Genomic DNA, 16,541 nt, shown 5'->3' with positions numbered 1-16,541 from the left:
GCCGAGGAGGAGATGGCGAAGATAAACAAGCTTCTTTCCGCCCACCCCAGTATTGACTGGGGCTGCAGGGAGACGTGGCAGTGCAGAGTTACTGCTGCCCCAGCTGGCCTTTTGGAGTCCGGGGGGGGTTGAGTCCGGTTGGGGGCACCTTCTGTGGGGAGTCTGCATGTTCCACCCCACCCCCACACATAACCGCCCCCCTCTCCCACCCGCCAAACCGCCACCGAGCGACACACACACACAACAAAATGAGGGGGAGACTCGTCCATCCAAGAAACGTCCTTTTATTTCATGTCCCGTAAAAAGGGATTTGGTCACAGGTCAGAGGTCAATTCCCAGAATCTCACCCCCCCCCCCCCATCCCTCCTTTCTCCCTCCCCAGCTGACAGCAGCACCCATGGGGGGGGGGGGGGTTGAAGGCCTAAATACAACTTGGCCAATGGGCTTCGAAGGTCCCAGGCAATCAGCCAATAGTCTTTGAGGGTCCCAAACTCTCAGCCAATCATCTTCAAGTGTCCCAGACTCACAGCCAATGGCCTGCGACGGACTCCAGCTCTCAGCCAATGGGCTTCAAGCTTCCCAAACTCACAGCCAATGGCCTGCGACGGGCTCAAGCGCTAAGCCACACCCAGTCTCCTCCACCCAACACTTCTTTAAAAAGGTTTTCAAAGACGGCTTTCAAACTGCACCCAGAATCCCACTTCTCTTTGCTGCTTGTGTGTGTGTGTGTGTCTGCTTGTTGTTAGTGTGTCTGAGTGTGTATAAGTGTGTGTGTGTGTGAGAGAAAGTATGTTTTTAGTGCGTCTAAGTGTGTATAAGTGTGTGTGTGGGTGGGTGTGGGAGAGTGTGTGTAGTTGTGTGTGTGTGTAGTTGTGTGTGTGTGTGTGTGTAGTTGTGTGTGTGTGTGTGTGTGTGTGTGTGTGTGTGTGTGCTTGCGTGCTGCAGTTTCTGTTCCTCACAAGCGATCCAGGAGGCACGGCGGGGGTGAAGTGGTCACACATCAGAGTTAAGTGTGTGTGCGTGTGTGTCCCTCCACACCACAACCTGCCTCCAGGGATCCCAGAACCCCCTGCAGCGTGCGTGTCCGCGAGTCCCCCCGCGCTCTCAGGCCGTGTACGAGGGCTGCAGCAGCTCCTGCAGCAGCAGGAGGGCGCTCTGCAGCTCCTGGGCCAGGCGGTCCGCGTGCGTCTCCTCGCAGCAGTTGAAGGCCGACACGGAGAAGTTGATGTGCTCGTTCAGGGGGTTGTAGCAGACGGCGTAACCGTCGGGCACCTGCGGGCCGAAGCACATCACGCTGTCCGTCCGAGAGGACACCTGCAGGGGCAGGGAGAGGGGCTGAGGGCACGGTACTCTCAGGGCAGTGTTCATGTCCTGGAGTGTCCAGTCAGTGTGTATGTATGAACCCCTCTCTCTCTCAGTGCAGTGTTCATGTACTGGAGTGTCCAGTCAGTGTGTATGTATGAACCCCTCTCTCTCTCAGTGCAGTGTTCATGTACTGGAGTGTCCAGTCAGTGTGTCTGTGTGAACCCCTCTCTCTCTCAGTGCAGTGTTCATGTACTGGAGTGTCCAGTCAGTGTGTATGTATGAACCCCTCTCTCTCTCAGTGCAGTGTTCATGTACTGGAGTGTCCAGTCAGTGTGTGTGTATGAACCCCTCTCTCTCTCAGTGCAGTGTTCATGTACTGGAGTGTCCAGTCAGTGTGTCTGTATGAACCCCTCTCTCTCTCAGTGCAGTGTTCATGTACTGGAGTGTCCAGTCAGTGTGTGTGTGTGAACCCCTCTCTCTCTCAGTGCAGTGTTCATGTACTGGAGTGTCCAGTCAGTGTGTCTGTATGAACCCCTCTCTCTCTCAGTGCAGTGTTCATGTACTGGAGTGTCCAGTCAGTGTGTCTGTATGAACCCCTCTCTCTCTCAGTGCAGTGTTCATGTACTGGAGTGTCCAGTCAGTGTGTCTGTATGAACCCCTCTCTCTCTCAGTGCAGTGTTCATGTACTGGAGTGTCCTCTCTCTCTCTCTCTGTGTGTACCTGTCCCGTCCTGAGTCTCCAGTGGGTGGCCAGGGCGTAGGCAGTGTCCATGAACAGTCTGGGCACGCTCAGCCCCTCCTCGATGGCCTGCAGCTTGAGGCCCAGCAGGTGCCGGTCGATGGCCTGTCCCTGGAGCGCCTGAGAGGAAATCGGGAAGAAAAGACCCCAGAGATTCGCCAAGGTGGGGATTCAAACGCGCAAACATCTGTACATAATCCATGCGGGGTGGGGGAGTCTGTTTTTAACTCTCTGATCTGCACGTCACTCACCGAGCTGGGTGTATGCCCTGCTGCTGGGCTGCCCACGGACCGCCTGAGCCAAATTTGCAAAAGGACCCCCCAGACTGGAGCTTTCTGGCCCCCTGCCAGCCCCCTGCCTCCGCCCCTCCCTGGCGTATCCGGGGCAAGAAACGGCCTCCCCACGCGTAGCGACCCGACAGAACCGGTCCACCAGGGGAAACCAGGAACCGAACGCCGGCCCGCGATTGGCCGGCCCGGGGCCGACCCCCAGGGCCTTTGTGATGTCATCCCAGCAGCGAGTTCCGGCCGCTCTCGGGCTCCAGCGTGTATCCCTACGCCGCCCCCAGGGAACTATTTAACGCGGCAGGAGGGTCGATTTGTCTCGTTTTCTGTTCCCGTACGGCGCTGAAAGAAGGCCCAGCGTTTGCCTTAAGCAAGATCACCTCCACCCCCCACACACCCGTCCCCAGCCGGGGATACAGGGACGAGTTCGGGGTCCTCGGCCCCAGGAATGTTACCTGGTCCGTCAGGGTGCTGTGAGCCTCGATGGCCTCCTTCAGCAGGGCCACCTTCATCTCCCTCTGCAACAAGAAGGCCATGCGTCAGCGCGCTGTCGCCTCTCCCTTCCCCTCTGCCCCCACCCCCCAGGGCTCACTCCCCGCCCCTTCCTGTCCCCGGGACTCACTCCCCGCCCCTTCCTGTCCCCGGGACTCACTCCCCGCCCCTTCCTGTCCCCGCCCCCCATGGCACACTCCCCGCCCCTTCCTGTCCCCGGGACTCACTCCCCGCCCCTTCCTGTCCCCGCCCCCACGGCACACTCCCCGCCTCTTCCTGTCCCCGGGACACAATCCCCGCCTCTTCCTGTCCCCGGGACACCCCTCCCGCCCCTTCCTGTCCCCAGGACAAAATCCCCGCCCCTTCCTGTCCCCGGGACTCACTCCCCGCCCCTTCCTGTCCCCGGGACTCACTCCCCGCCCCTTCCTGTCCCCGGGACTCACTCCCCGCCCCTTCCTGTCCCCGCCCTCCCCGGCAGGGGTCGTTACCATGGTGCCGGGGTCGTCGACGGCCTGCACGAACCGCAGCGCCTCGCTGGTGGCCGAGCGGATGGTGTCGGTGCGCCCCCCTCTGAACATCCGCAGCGACGCGGTGTCGCTGGTCGCACACAGCTCCCCGTACATCCTGGGACACAGAGAGAGAGATTAGCACCCCACACACTGACCCCTCCAGGAGCAGGACTGGACAGCCCTGCTTTAAAGACCCCTGGAGACTCTGCAGACACACACACACACACTGACCCCTCCAGGACCAGGACTGGACAGCCCTGCTTTAAAGACCCCTGGAGACTCTGCAGACACACACACACTGACCCCTCCAGGACCAGGACTGGACAGCCCTGCTTTAAAGACCCCTGGAGACTCTGCAGACACACACACACTGACCCGTCCAGGACCAGGACTGGACAGCCCTGCTTTAAAGACCCCTGGAGACTCTGCAGACACACACACACACACTGACCCCTCCAGGACCAGGACTGGACAGCCCTGCTTTAAAGACCCCTGGAGACTCTGCAGACACACACACACTGACCCCTCCAGGACCAGGACTGGACAGCCCTGCTTTAAAGACCCCTGGAGACTCTGCAGACACACACACACTGACCCGTCCAGGACCAGGACTGGACAGCCCTGCTTTAAAGACCCCTGGAGACTCTGCAGACACACACACACACTGACCCCTCCAGGAGCAGGACTGGACAGCCCTGCTTTAAAGACCCCTGGAGACTCTGCAGACACACACACACTGACCCCTCCAGGACCAGGACTGGACAGCCCTGCTTTAAAGACCCCTGGAGACTCTGCAGACACACACACACTGACCCCTCCAGGACCAGGACTGGACAGCCCTGCTTTAAAGACCCCTGGAGACTCTGCAGACACACACACACTGACCCGTCCAGGACCAGGACTGGACAGCCCTGCTTTAAAGACCCCTGGAGACTCTGCAGACACACACACACACACTGACCCCTCCAGGACCAGGACTGGACAGCCCTGCTTTAAAGACCCCTGGAGACTCTGCAGACACACACACACTGACCCCTCCAGGACCAGGACTGGACAGCCCTGCTTTAAAGACCCCTGGAGACTCTGCAGACACACACACACTGACCCGTCCAGGACCAGGACTGGACAGCCCTGCTTTAAAGACCCCTGGAGACTCTGCAGACACACACACACACTGACCCCTCCAGGAGCAGGACTGGACAGCCCTGCTTTAAAGACCCCTGGAGACTCTGCAGACACACACACACTGACCCCTCCAGGACCAGGACTGGACAGCCCTGCTTTAAAGACCCCTGGAGACTCTGCAGACACACACACACTGACCCCTCCAGGACCAGGACTGGACAGCCCTGCTTTAAAGACCCCTGGAGACTCTGCAGACACACACACACACTGACCCCTCCAGGACCAGGACTGGACAGCCCTGCTTTAAAGACCCCTGGAGACTCTGCAGACACACACACACACACTGACCCCTCCAGGACCAGGACTGGACAGCCCTGCTTTAAAGACCCCTGGAGACTCTGCAGACACACACACTGACCCCTCCAGGACCAGGACTGGACAGCCCTGCTTTAAAGACCCCTGGAGACTCTGCAGACACACACACACTGACCCCTCCAGGACCAGGACTGGACAGCCCTGCTTTAAAGACCCCTGGAGACTCTGCAGACACACACTGACCCCTCCGGGACCAGGACTGGACAGCCCTGCTTTAAAGACCCCTGGAGACTCTGCGGACACACACACACACTGACCCCTCCAGGACCACGACTGGACAGCCCTGCTTTAAAGACCCCTGGAGACTCTGCAGACACACACTGACCCCTCCGGGACCAGGACTGGACAGCCCTGCTTTAAAGACCCCTGGAGACTCTGCGGACACACACACACACTGACCCCTCCAGGACCACGACTGGACAGCCCTGCTTTAAAGACCCCTGGAGACTCTGCAGACACACACACACACTGACCCCTCCAGGACCAGGACTGGACAGCCCTGCTTTAAAGACCCCTGGAGACTCTGCAGACACACACACACACTGACCCCTCCAGGACCAGGACTGGACAGCCCTGCTTTAAAGACCCCTGGAGACTCTGCAGACACACACACACACTGACCCCTCCAGGACCAGGACTGGACAGCCCTGCTTTAAAGACCCCTGGAGACTCTGCAGACACACACACACTGACCCCTCCAGGACCAGGACTGGACAGCCCTGCTTTAAAGACCCCTGGAGACTCTGCAGACACACACACACTGACCCCTCCAGGAGCAGGACTGGACAGCCCTGCTTTAAAGACCCCTGGAGACTCTGCAGACACACACACACTGACCCCTCCTGGACCAGGACTGGACAGCCCTGCTTTAAAGACCCCTGGAGACTCTGCAGACACACACACACTGACCCCTCCAGGACCAGGACTGGACAGCCCTGCTTTAAAGACCCCTGGAGACTCTGCAGACACACAGAGCCCAGAGACAGAGACGGGCAGTGTTCCTCACCTGTAGTAAGCCAGCTGGAGAGCCACCTGGATGAGGGAGTTCGGGCTCAGCCGGTATTTCTTGGGGAAGTTCTTCCCAAACCTCCGGAACGTGAAACAGCTGATGTCCAAGTCGTTGATCAGGCTGCGGAAACGAAATAAATCGCTCACTCAGACGAGGAGGAGGAACGCCACGGACGCCCCTTCCCACAATCCCCGGCAGCCCCCACAATGCACCGCCTCTCGATTTCCTTTTTGTTTTTTTTGGGGGGGGGGGCGGTGGTGCTTTTCCAGCTCGTCCGAATTTAAAATCCGTGCGTCCGAGAGAACGTCATGCTGCCCGGAAACGAGAGGAGGAAGGGTTTTCCTCCCAGCCTTGACCGCGGGGGATTCAGAGCTGGACTGCGAGACGCCCGTCTTCAGCTTTACCCTCCTTCGTGACTCCTGCGCTGGAGTCCCCGCACTGGCTCCCCGTCAAGTGTCCCCTCGGCCCCTGTCCTCCGACTCCGGTCCCCCCTCTGTCCCCCCCAGCCCGTCTACACTCGGAGGGGGAGGGGGTGTAGAAGGGGTCTTCGCCCGCTGCGCCCCCGAGCTCTGGAACCCTCTCCCCCAGGAATCTCAGAGAGGCCCCCCTGCAGGTCCAGACTCAAAACCCGCTTCTTTCGGGAATCAGAATCATCTCCCGGCCCCGACTCCGATATCGCCTGTCCCTGTCACGTCCGTCGCCTAAAGCGCTTCGAGAGGCTGCTTTTAAAAGGCGCTATATAAAGTCCAGTTTATCGAAGCATTACCAGGGACGAGCCGCCGCCCACCCCGGCGTGGCCAGACGGTGCTGCCCTTACGCAGGCTGTCCATAAGGTGGCGCTGGACCGCGGGGCTGGGGGGCGCTGCGGGGGGACCCCCCCGGGGGTCACTGACCTGTCCAGGTTGAGCTTGGCCATCTCGATGTCCCTCTTGATCTCGGGGTCGATGTAGAAGTACAGCTTCTTCGGCAGTGGCAGGGGGACCATGGGGGCGCGCACCGTCTCCGGCTGCTTGCTGCGGGGATACCGCGACGCCGTTTCCGGGGGCGACAGGCACGCTCACACGAGCGCAGCATCGCCGTTTCCAAGGGCAACAGGCACACTCACACGAGCACAGCATCGCCGTCTCCAAGGGCGACAGGCACACTCACACAAGCACAGCATCGCCGTCTCCAAGGGCGACAGGCACACTCACACGAGCACAGCATCGCCGTCTCCAAGGGCGACAGGCACACTCACACGAGCGCAGCATCGCCGTCTCCAAGGGCGACAGGCACACTCACACGAGCACAGCATCGCCGTCTCCAAGGGCGACAGGCACACTCACACGAGCACAGCATCGCCGTTTCACTGACCAGTAGTCAAGCACGTGGTCCACCAGCGTGGCCACCGGGGGGCCCTCGGCGATGGCCTGCTCGTACACCACTCCACAGGAGCCGTCCTCCCCCACAACGAACTGGCCAGAGAGTGGACAGGGCTGTGGTCAGCGTGCACGTGGATTGTGACGGTGATTGGCTGCCAGGGATGACGGACAGCTCACCTGCAGGGTCTTGTCGAACCAGCGGTTGCCGCTGTTGGAGTAGGTCCCGCCCCCGTGCAGCATCTGCGCGGCCATGCGGCTGGAGTACCTCTCCTCCGACACCCTCATCACCGGGGCGTCCAGACACACCGTGAAGACCCCCCTCTCGATCGCCCGCACCGACTCCCGGTTAATCTTGTCTGAGAGAGAGGGGTCAATACAGACACACTGACTGGACACTCCAGTACATGAACACTGCACTGAGAGAGAGAGGGGTTCATACAGACACACTGACTGGACACTCCAGTACATGAACACTGCACTGAGAGAGAGAGGGGTTCATACAGACACACTGACTGGACACTCCAGTACATGAACACTGCACTGAGAGAGAGAGGGGTTCATACAGACACACACTGACTGGACACTCCAGTACATGAACACTGCACTGAGAGAGAGAGGGGTTCACACAGACACACTGACTGGACACTCCAGTACATGAACACTGCACTGAGAGAGAGAGGGGTTCATACAGACACACTGACTGGACACTCCAGTACATGAACACTGCACTGAGAGAGAGAGAGGGGTTAATACAGACACACTGACTGGACACTCCAGTACATGAACACTGCACTGAGAGAGAGAGGGGTTCACACAGACACACTGACTGGACACTCCAGTACATGAACACTGCACTGAGAGAGAGAGGGGTTCACACAGACACACTGACTGGACACTCCAGTACATGAACACTGCACTGAGAGAGAGAGAGGGGTTAATACAGACACTCTGAGAGAGACAGGGGTTAATGCGGACACTGGACACTTCTGTCCCCTGTGCCTCACACCTCTCAGGAGTCTGTTGTAGGCTTGACCCCACGTGTTCCTGTGCTGGCTGGTCAGGATGCCCATGGGCTCTTTGTCTGTCTTCCATGACTGAGCTCTAATCCTCTGCAGCTGTGTGTGGATCTGACCCACGGTCAGTGGGGAACCATCACTGTTGTACACCTCTAACTGGAAAAACTGACCAGAGAGACACAGAGAGAGAGAGACACATAGAGAGAGAGAGAGAGAGAGAGAGAGAGAATTGAATTGAATTGAGAGAGAGAGAGAGAGATCACTGCTGTACATGTCTAACTGGGGAAAAAAAACTACCCATCTTACAGCTCCTGTCCACAATCCCAGTTGAGTGCAGCAGTAGTAAAGAAGGAGTAAACAGTGAGTAGAGTGTGTGTAGACACCAGACAGCTCCTGCCCGCAATGACAGCTGAGTGCCGCAGCAGTGAAGTACGAGTAGAGAGCGAGTAGAGAGCGAGTAGGGCCCGCGGGCAGTACCTGGTAGTTCCTGACCACGGTGATGTGCGTGGGCGGCCGGCGGGACCGGTTGTGCAGGATCACATGGTCGTGTTTGGGGCCGGGGACTCGGCAGGACGAGAAGATCTGGGAGTACTGCTCCATACAGAGAGGGCGACCCCGCATGTACTCCACTAACAGAGTGTGACTGAGGGAGAGAGGGGTTCACACTGACACCCTGACTGGACACTGAGAGAGAGGGGTTCATACAGACACACTGACTGGACACTCCAGTACATGAACACTGCACTGAGAGAGAGAGGGGTTCATACAGACACACTGACTGGACACTCCAGTACATGAACACTGCACTGAGAGAGAGAGAGGGGTTCATACAGACACACTGACTGGACACTCCAGGACATGAACACTGCACTGAGAGAGAGAGGGGTTCATACAGACACACTGACTGGACACTCCAGTACATGAACACTGCACTGAGAGAGAGAGGGGTTCACACACACACACTGACTGGACACTCCAGTACATGAACACTGCACTGAGAGAGAGAGGGGTTCACACAGACACACTGACTGGACACTCCAGTACATGAACACTGCACTGAGAGAGAGAAGGGTTCACACACACACACTGACTGGACACTCCAGTACATGAACACTGCACTGAGAGAGAGAGGGGTTCACACAGACACACTGACTGGACACTCCAGTACATGAACACTGCACTGAGAGAGAGAGGGGTTCACACACACACACTGACTGGACACTCCAGTACATGAACACTGCACTGAGAGAGAGAGGGGTTCATACAGACACACTGACTGGACACTCCAGTACATGAACACTGCACTGAGAGAGAGAAGGGTTCACACAGACACACTGACTGGACACTCCAGGACATGAACACTGCACTGAGAGAGAGAGGGGTTCATACAGACACACTGACTGGACACTCCAGTACATGAACACTGCACTGAGAGAGAGAGAGGGGGGTTCACACAGACACACTGACTGGACACTCCAGTACATGAACACTGCACTGAGAGAGAGAGGGGTTCATACAGACACACTGACTGGACACTCCAGGACATGAACACTGCACTGAGAGAGAGGGGTTCATACAGACACACTGACTGGACACTCCAGGACATGAACACTGCACTGAGAGAGAGAGGGGTTCACACACACACACTGACTGGACACTCCAGGACATGAACACTGCACTGAGAGAGAGAGGGGTTCACACACACACACTGACTGGACACTCCAGTACATGAACACTGCACTGAGAGAGAGAGGGGTTCATACAGACACACTGACTGGACACTCCAGTACATGAACACTGCACTGAGAGAGAGAGATGGGTTCACACACACACACTGACTGGACACTCCAGTACATGAACACTGCACTGAGAGAGAGAGGGGTTCACACAGACACACTGACTGGACACTCCAGGACATGAACACTGCACTGAGAGAGAGAGGGGTTCATACAGACACACTGACTGGACACTCCAGGACATGAACACTGCACTGAGAGAGAGAGGGGTTCATACAGACACACTGACTGGACACTCCAGTACATGAACACTGCACTGAGAGAGAGAGGGGTTCATACAGACACACTGACTGGACACTCCAGTACATGAACACTGCACTGAGAGAGAGAGGGGTTAATACAGACACACTGACTGGACACTCCAGTACATGAACACTGCACTGAGAGAGAGAGAGGGGTTCACACACACACACTCACCTGTCGATCTTGGCCTTGAAGTCCAGGACTCCTGCGATGAGTTTGGCTGCAAACCTGCCGACACACAGACAGATATGAGATACCTGGAGCCACCGGGGGGTCTGGGGGGGCCGGGGGTGGGGGTGACCTACATGAGCTGCCCTCTCCAGTCGCTGTAGTCCTGCCGGGGCAGAGTGACGGCGGGGTTCGAGTGCACGGCCAGGGGCAGCCGGCTCTCCAGGTAGGCCGAGCGCTGCCACCAGTCCGAGATCTGGGAGGGGGAGAGGAGACAGGGCGCTCAGGCCGGCCCGCGGGGCGGGGGGCAGGGGGCGGCGCCGGCGGGCCCGGTTCGGTGCGGTCTTACCCAGTTGTTGGTCCGCTGGGCCCTCCTCTCCAGCCCCCCCTGCAGCCTCTCCCCCGGGCCCCCCGGGGCCCCCAGCTTCAGGGCCTCGGAGCGCGTGTGCTCCAGCTCGGAGCTGGGCAGGTGGGGCTCCAGGGCCCGCAGGTACCGGCTCAGGGTCTGGGCCAGGGGGGGCACCGGCTGGGGGGGCACCGAGGAGCTGAAGCCCCGGGCCCACAGCTGGGGGGGGGGAGAGAGGGAGGAAGAGGGAGGGGGAGAGACGGAGAGAGGAAGAGGGAGGGTGAGAGAGAGGGATGGAGAGGGAGAGAGAGAGAGAGGGAGAGGGAGAGAGAGGGAGAGAGAGGGAGGAAGAGAGAGAGAGAGAGAGGTTGATATCATCATCATCATCATCTCCCTCTGCAGGGCTTCAGCGCCCAGCGACAGTCCGCCCGCCCCCCCCCCGGGAGCCAGCCAGCCCGACACTGGCGCCGTGGACTCGGTCACGTAGCGACCGCGCACCCGACTCCCGTGACCACCCCAAAAAAAAACCCTCAACTCTCTCTCGCTCCGGGTCTCCGTTAACACAACAGCCCAGCCCAGCGACCCGCCAAGCTCGCCTTTCCCACTGCTCGAGTCCTGCCAAAAATAAAAACCCACGACCAGATCTAGTTTTCCCACGCACGCCGCTTCTGCCCAGCGAAAAAGCAGGAAGCGTTCGCGTTCGTGCGTGGAGGCCGGGGCGACGCGGAAGCGAGGCGCGATCAAACCAAGGACGTTTCAGGTGTCGAATAATCGCGTCTGAACTCTCCCCCACTCCCACTCGAGTCCAGACGGCTCCGCGGAGGACATACAGAGACACTCGAGCTGTCGGTGGGAGGAGAGCAGCGCAGGTGCTTTTGTTTTGGGGTGGGGAAAAAAAAAGTTTATGTTGAACACGCCAGCAAGAAAATCAGGAAGCCAACAAAAACACGCAGGAAAGAAAAACACTCGCATTGATCTCGGTTTCAGGAGGGGGGAAATGTCAACTCGCTCCCCCTCTCTCCTTCCACGCCCGCCCGCCCCGCAACCCGTAAAAACACGAACCGAAACATGGAAGAAACAACCACGCGAGTCCACTCCACGGCGCCCCGAGCCCCAGGAGACTTAGCTCTGTAAAAAGCAGCTCCGCAAAACACAAGCTTTCAAACACGACGTATGTTTATTATTATCGTTGCGATGTGCACAGAAAAGTTTGTAAAACAAACCGAAACACGCCTCCAGGCCCACTTACCCGCAACATGAGCGCGCCGTGTCCCGCACACCCACTCCCCACGGGCACCATGACAGCGCCCCGGGCCGACGGCCGGGAGGGAGCAGGGGGTGGAAGAATTGAATGTAATTAATTTGGTAATTAATTAATCCGGTGCAGTGTGGCCAGAGAGAGCTGGCGCTGGCGCTGCAAACCCCCCACGCGTGAACGCGGATGTGTCTCCGACGGTCCACGCAGCCTGGGGAGAGCGGTTAGTTTTTTGGGGGGGTTGACGGTGCCACCCCACCAACAGACACGAGCTCAGGGCTGTCCCGTCCCGTGTCGTGTCGTGTCACGGAAGCTCGGTCAAGCCCCCTTCGCGAAAGCTGCAGGTTACGTGTTTATTTCCACGGGTCGCATGTCTGGGTGGGGGTAAGGTTTTTGCTCTCGTGTTTTACGGCCCGACACCTTCCTCCACAGCCGACCGAGAGAGGAACAGCAGCAAAGAGAGAGAGTGGGTTTGTGTTTCTGGAGGGGACTGCGTGATTTCGGACACGCAGAGCTGGGCAGAGCCTCACACGTGCGCGAGCGCCACCCACTGGGCTACCGTAACTCCCCGCGTATAGGGGCGATGCAAGTCTTTTTTTTTCTTTTGCACTCGATTCCAGCAAGTTTTAGCGTGCGAGTTCGTCTTTTAAAGCACAAAAGAGGGGTGGCATTTCGTCATCGGGGTGCTCAGTTTATTCCACTGTAGTTTAAACCTAGAGACCCCTAACATCGGTGTACTCCTAACATCGGTGTACTTTATGGCCAGCAGCCATATCACCCTGCAACTCACAACTGGCAACCCACTGAAGCTAAGCAGGTGTGAGCCTGGTCAGTACCTGGATGGGAGACCTCCTGGGAAAAACTAAGGTTGCTGCTGGAAGAGGTGTTAGTGGGGCCAGCAGGGGGCGCTCACCCTGCAGTCCACGTGGGTCCTAATGCCCCAGTATAGTGACGGGGACACTATACTGTAAACAGGCGCCGTCCTTCGGATGAGACGTAAAACCGAGGTCCTGACTCTCTGTGGTCATTAAAAATCCCAGGGCGCTTCTCGAAAAGAGTAGGGGTGTAACCCCGGTGTCCTGGCCAAATTTCCAATTGGCCCTTACTAATCATGGCCTCCTAATAATCCCCCTCTATGAATTGGCTACATTACTCTGCTCTCCTCCCCACTGATAGCTGATGTGTGGTGAGCGTTCTGGCGCACTATGGCTGCCGTCGCATCATCCAGGTGGATGCTGCACATTGGTGGTGGTGGAGGGGAGTCCCCATTACCTGTAAAGCGCTTTGAGTGGAGTGTCCAGAAAAGCGCTATATAAGTGTAAGCAATTATTATTATTATTATTATTATTACTCATCCCGCCCTATGTCCCGGGAGTGCCCTGTAAATAGGAGTATTACGGTAAATCCACCCAGCGGGGGACGACCCGGTTGTTGTTGTAGTTTCGCCAGCCCGTGACCCAGGAACTGCTTCCGGCCGGGCCGCGTCGACTCGCTGGGGCTGCGAGTTCAGCTCCGTTACTGCTAATAAACTCAGAACCGCGTGGGGGCTGTTCTGCCCCTGCAGGTCCTGTGGTTGCTCAGCAGCCAGTTATTGGTAGAAGCAAGGATCTCCCCCAGCTGTGTTTGGAGAGAAGCCAGGGTATCGGCTTCAACCACAGGGCTGGGCAGCTTGTTCCCCACCCCCGCCACCCTCTGTGTACAGCAGAGCCTCCTGTCCTGACTGGAGGAGCTCACCAAGCTGTGTCTGGAGAGAAGCCAGGGTATCGGCTTCAACCACAGGGCTGGGCAGCTTGTTCCCCACCCCCGCCCCCCTCTGTGTAAAGAAGAGCCCCCTGTCCTGACTGGAGGAGCTCACCCAGCTGTGTCTGGAGAGAAGCCAGGGTATCGGCTTCAACCACAGGGCTGGGCAGCTTGTTCCCCACCCCCACCCCCCTCTGTGTACAGTAGAGCCTCCTGTCCTGACTGGAGGAGCTCACCCAGCTGTGTCTGGAGAGGAGCCAGGGTATCGGCTTCAACCACAGGGCTGGGCAGCTTGTTCCCCACCCCCAACCCCCTCTGTGTACAGTAGAGCCTCCTGTCCTGACTGGAGGAGCTCACCCAGCTGTGTCTGGAGAGAAGCCAGGGTATCGGCTTCAACCACAGGGCTGGGCAGCCTGTTCCCCACCCCCACCCCCCTCTGTGTACAGAAGAGCCTCCTGTCCTGACTGGAGGAGCTCACCCAGCTGTGTCTGGAGAGAAGCCAGGGTATCGGCTTCAACCACAGGGCTGGGCAGCTTGTTCCCCACCCCCGCCACCCTCTGTGTACAGCAGAGCCTCCTGTCCTGACTGGAGGAGCTCACCAAGCTGTGTCTGGAGAGAAGCCAGGGTATCGGCTTCAACCACAGGGCTGGGCAGCTTGTTCCCCACCCCCGCCCCCCTCTGTGTAAAGAAGAGCCCCCTGTCCTGACTGGAGGAGCTCACCCAGCTGTGTCTGGAGAGAAGCCAGGGTATCGGCTTCAACCACAGGGCTGGGCAGCTTGTTCCCCACCCCCACCCCCCTCTGTGTACAGTAGAGCCTCCTGTCCTGACTGGAGGAGCTCACCCAGCTGTGTCTGGAGAGGAGCCAGGGTATCGGCTTCAACCACAGGGCTGGGCAGCTTGTTCCCCACCCCCACCCCCCTCTGTGTACAGTAGAGCCTCCTGTCCTGACTGGAGGAGCTCACCCAGCTGTGTCTGGAGAGAAGCCAGGGTATCGGCTTCAACCACAGGGCTGGGCAGCCTGTTCCCCACCCCCACCCCCCTCTGTGTACAGAAGAGCCTCCTGTCCTGACTGGAGGAGCTCACCCAGCTGTGTCTGGAGAGAAGCCAGGGTATCGGCTTCAACCACAGGGCTGGGCAGCCTGTTCCCCACCCCCGCCCCCCTCTGTGTACAGAAGAGCCTCCTGTCCTGACTGGAGGAGCTCACCCAGCTGTGTCTGGAGAGAAGCCGGGGTATCGGCTTCAACCACAGGGCTGGGCAGCCTGTTCCCCACCCCCGCCACCCTCTGTGTACAGAAGAGCCTCCTGTCCTGACTGGAGGAGCTCACCCAGCTGTGTCTGGAGAGGAGCCAGGGTATCGGCTTCAACCACAGGGCTGGGCAGCTTGTTCCACACCCCCACCCCCCTCTGTGTACAGAAGAGCCCCCTGTCCTGACTGGAGGAGCTCACCCAGCTGTGTCTGGAGAGAAGCCGGGGTATCGGCTTCAACCGCAGGGCTGGGCAGCCTGTTCCCCACCCCCGCCACCCTCTGTGTACAGAAGAGCCTCCTTTCCTGACTGGAGGAGCTCACCCAGCTGTGTCTGGAGAGAAGCCAGGGTATCAGCTTCAACCACAGGGCTGGGCAGCCTGTTCCCCACCCCTGCCCCACCCCCGCCCCCCTCTGTGTACAGACGAGCCTCCTGTCCTGACTGGAGGAGCTCACCCAGCTGTGTCTGGAGAGAAGCCAGGGTATCGGCTTCAACCACAGGGCTGGGCAGCCTGTTCCCCACCCCCACCCCCCTCTGTGTACAGAAGAGCCTCCTGTCCTGACTGGAGGAGCTCACCCAGCTGTGTCTGGAGAGGAGCCAGGGTATCGGCTTCAACCACAGGGCTGGGCAGCCTGTTCCCCACCCCCACCCCCCTCTGTGTACAGAAGAGCCTCCTGTCCTGACTGGAGGAGCTCACCCAGCTGTGTCTGGAGAGGAGCCAGGGTATCGGCTTCAACCACAGGGCTGGGCAGCCTGTTCCCCACCCCCACCCCCCTCTGTGTACAGAAGAGCCTCCTGTCCTGACTGGAGGAGCTCACCCAGCTGTGTCTGGAGAGAAGCCAGGGTCTCGGCTTCAACCACAGGGCTGGGCGAGTGGGCGAGTGGGCGAGTGGGCGAGTGGGGGTGGGGGCGCGATTTCACCCCTCCCACGCCGATCTGCCGTGCAGTGGGGTTCCCTCCCACGCCTCAAGTGCTTTTGGGATGGAAAAAAAAAAGAGCTTTTCTGAGGCGCTGGATTGTTCTCGGAGCGAGCTGGGGGGGCGAAAAACAAAATCTAAATGAAAATGAACAAAACTGTTTCAGTCGCTGAGCTTTCTTCGGGTATTATCGTTATTATTTATTTTAATTATTCTCCCTATCTGTGTGTCTCATAATAATAATAATTAATCATTGCTTATACTTATATAGCGCTCCACTCAAAGCAGTTTACAGGTAATGGGGTCTCCCCTCCACCCCCACCAGTGTGCAGCCCCCACCTGGATGATGCGACGGCAGCCATAGTGCGCCAGAACGCTCACCACACACCAGCTCTCAGTGGGGAGGAGAGCAGAGGGATGGAGCCAGTTCATAGATGGGGGTTATTAGGAGGCCATGATTGATAAGGGTCAATGGGACATTTGGCCAGGACGCCGGGGTTACACCCCTACTCTTTTCGAGAGACGCCCTGGGATTGTTAATGACCACAGAGAGTCAGGACCTCGGTTTTACGTCTCATCTGAAGGACGGCGCCTGTTTACAGTCTAGTGTCCCCGTCA

At 58.5% G+C, this 16,541-nt stretch overlaps 1 protein-coding gene across 1 annotated transcript; it reads right to left on the bottom strand.

The window, feature by feature from the left end:
* Positions 1-268: 268 nt before the first annotated feature.
* On the bottom strand, positions 269-12,513 carry cratb (carnitine O-acetyltransferase b). Its single transcript, XM_088631154.1, has 14 exons — positions 12,017-12,513; positions 10,771-10,986; positions 10,559-10,677; positions 10,428-10,481; positions 8,692-8,857; positions 8,205-8,379; positions 7,376-7,554; positions 7,191-7,291; positions 6,731-6,850; positions 5,835-5,957; positions 3,308-3,443; positions 2,783-2,845; positions 2,026-2,163; positions 269-1,314 (listed from the first exon to the last, which is right to left on the bottom strand). Exons 1-14 carry the CDS (start codon positions 12,065-12,067, stop codon positions 1,105-1,107), a joined length of 1,851 nt encoding a protein of 616 aa, XP_088487280.1. The 5' UTR covers positions 12,068-12,513; the 3' UTR covers positions 269-1,104.
* Positions 12,514-16,541: the final 4,028 nt, after the last annotated feature.

This window comes from Lepisosteus platostomus, chromosome 5 (genome assembly GCF_059453375.1).
Source record: "Lepisosteus platostomus isolate fLepPlt1 chromosome 5, fLepPlt1.hap1, whole genome shotgun sequence".
In the NCBI taxonomy this organism is placed as follows: Eukaryota; Metazoa; Chordata; class Actinopteri; order Semionotiformes; family Lepisosteidae; genus Lepisosteus; species Lepisosteus platostomus.
Note: the sequence above shows the minus strand (reverse complement) of the source record. Positions and strands in the feature narration are given on the sequence as shown.

Excerpts from the sequence above, each read along its gene's own strand:
- cratb (XM_088631154.1), bottom strand. The coding sequence starts at position 12,067 with ATGGTGCCCGTGGGGAGTGGGTGTGCGGGACACGGCGCGCTCATGTTG. Across the intron at positions 6,851-7,190 it reads GACCACGTGCTTGACTACTG|CAAGCAGCCGGAGACGGTGC; the intron begins GTCAGTGAAACG and ends GTATCCCCGCAG. Across the intron at positions 2,164-2,782 it reads ACAGCACCCTGACGGACCAG|GCGCTCCAGGGACAGGCCAT; the intron begins GTAACATTCCTG and ends ATTTCCTCTCAG.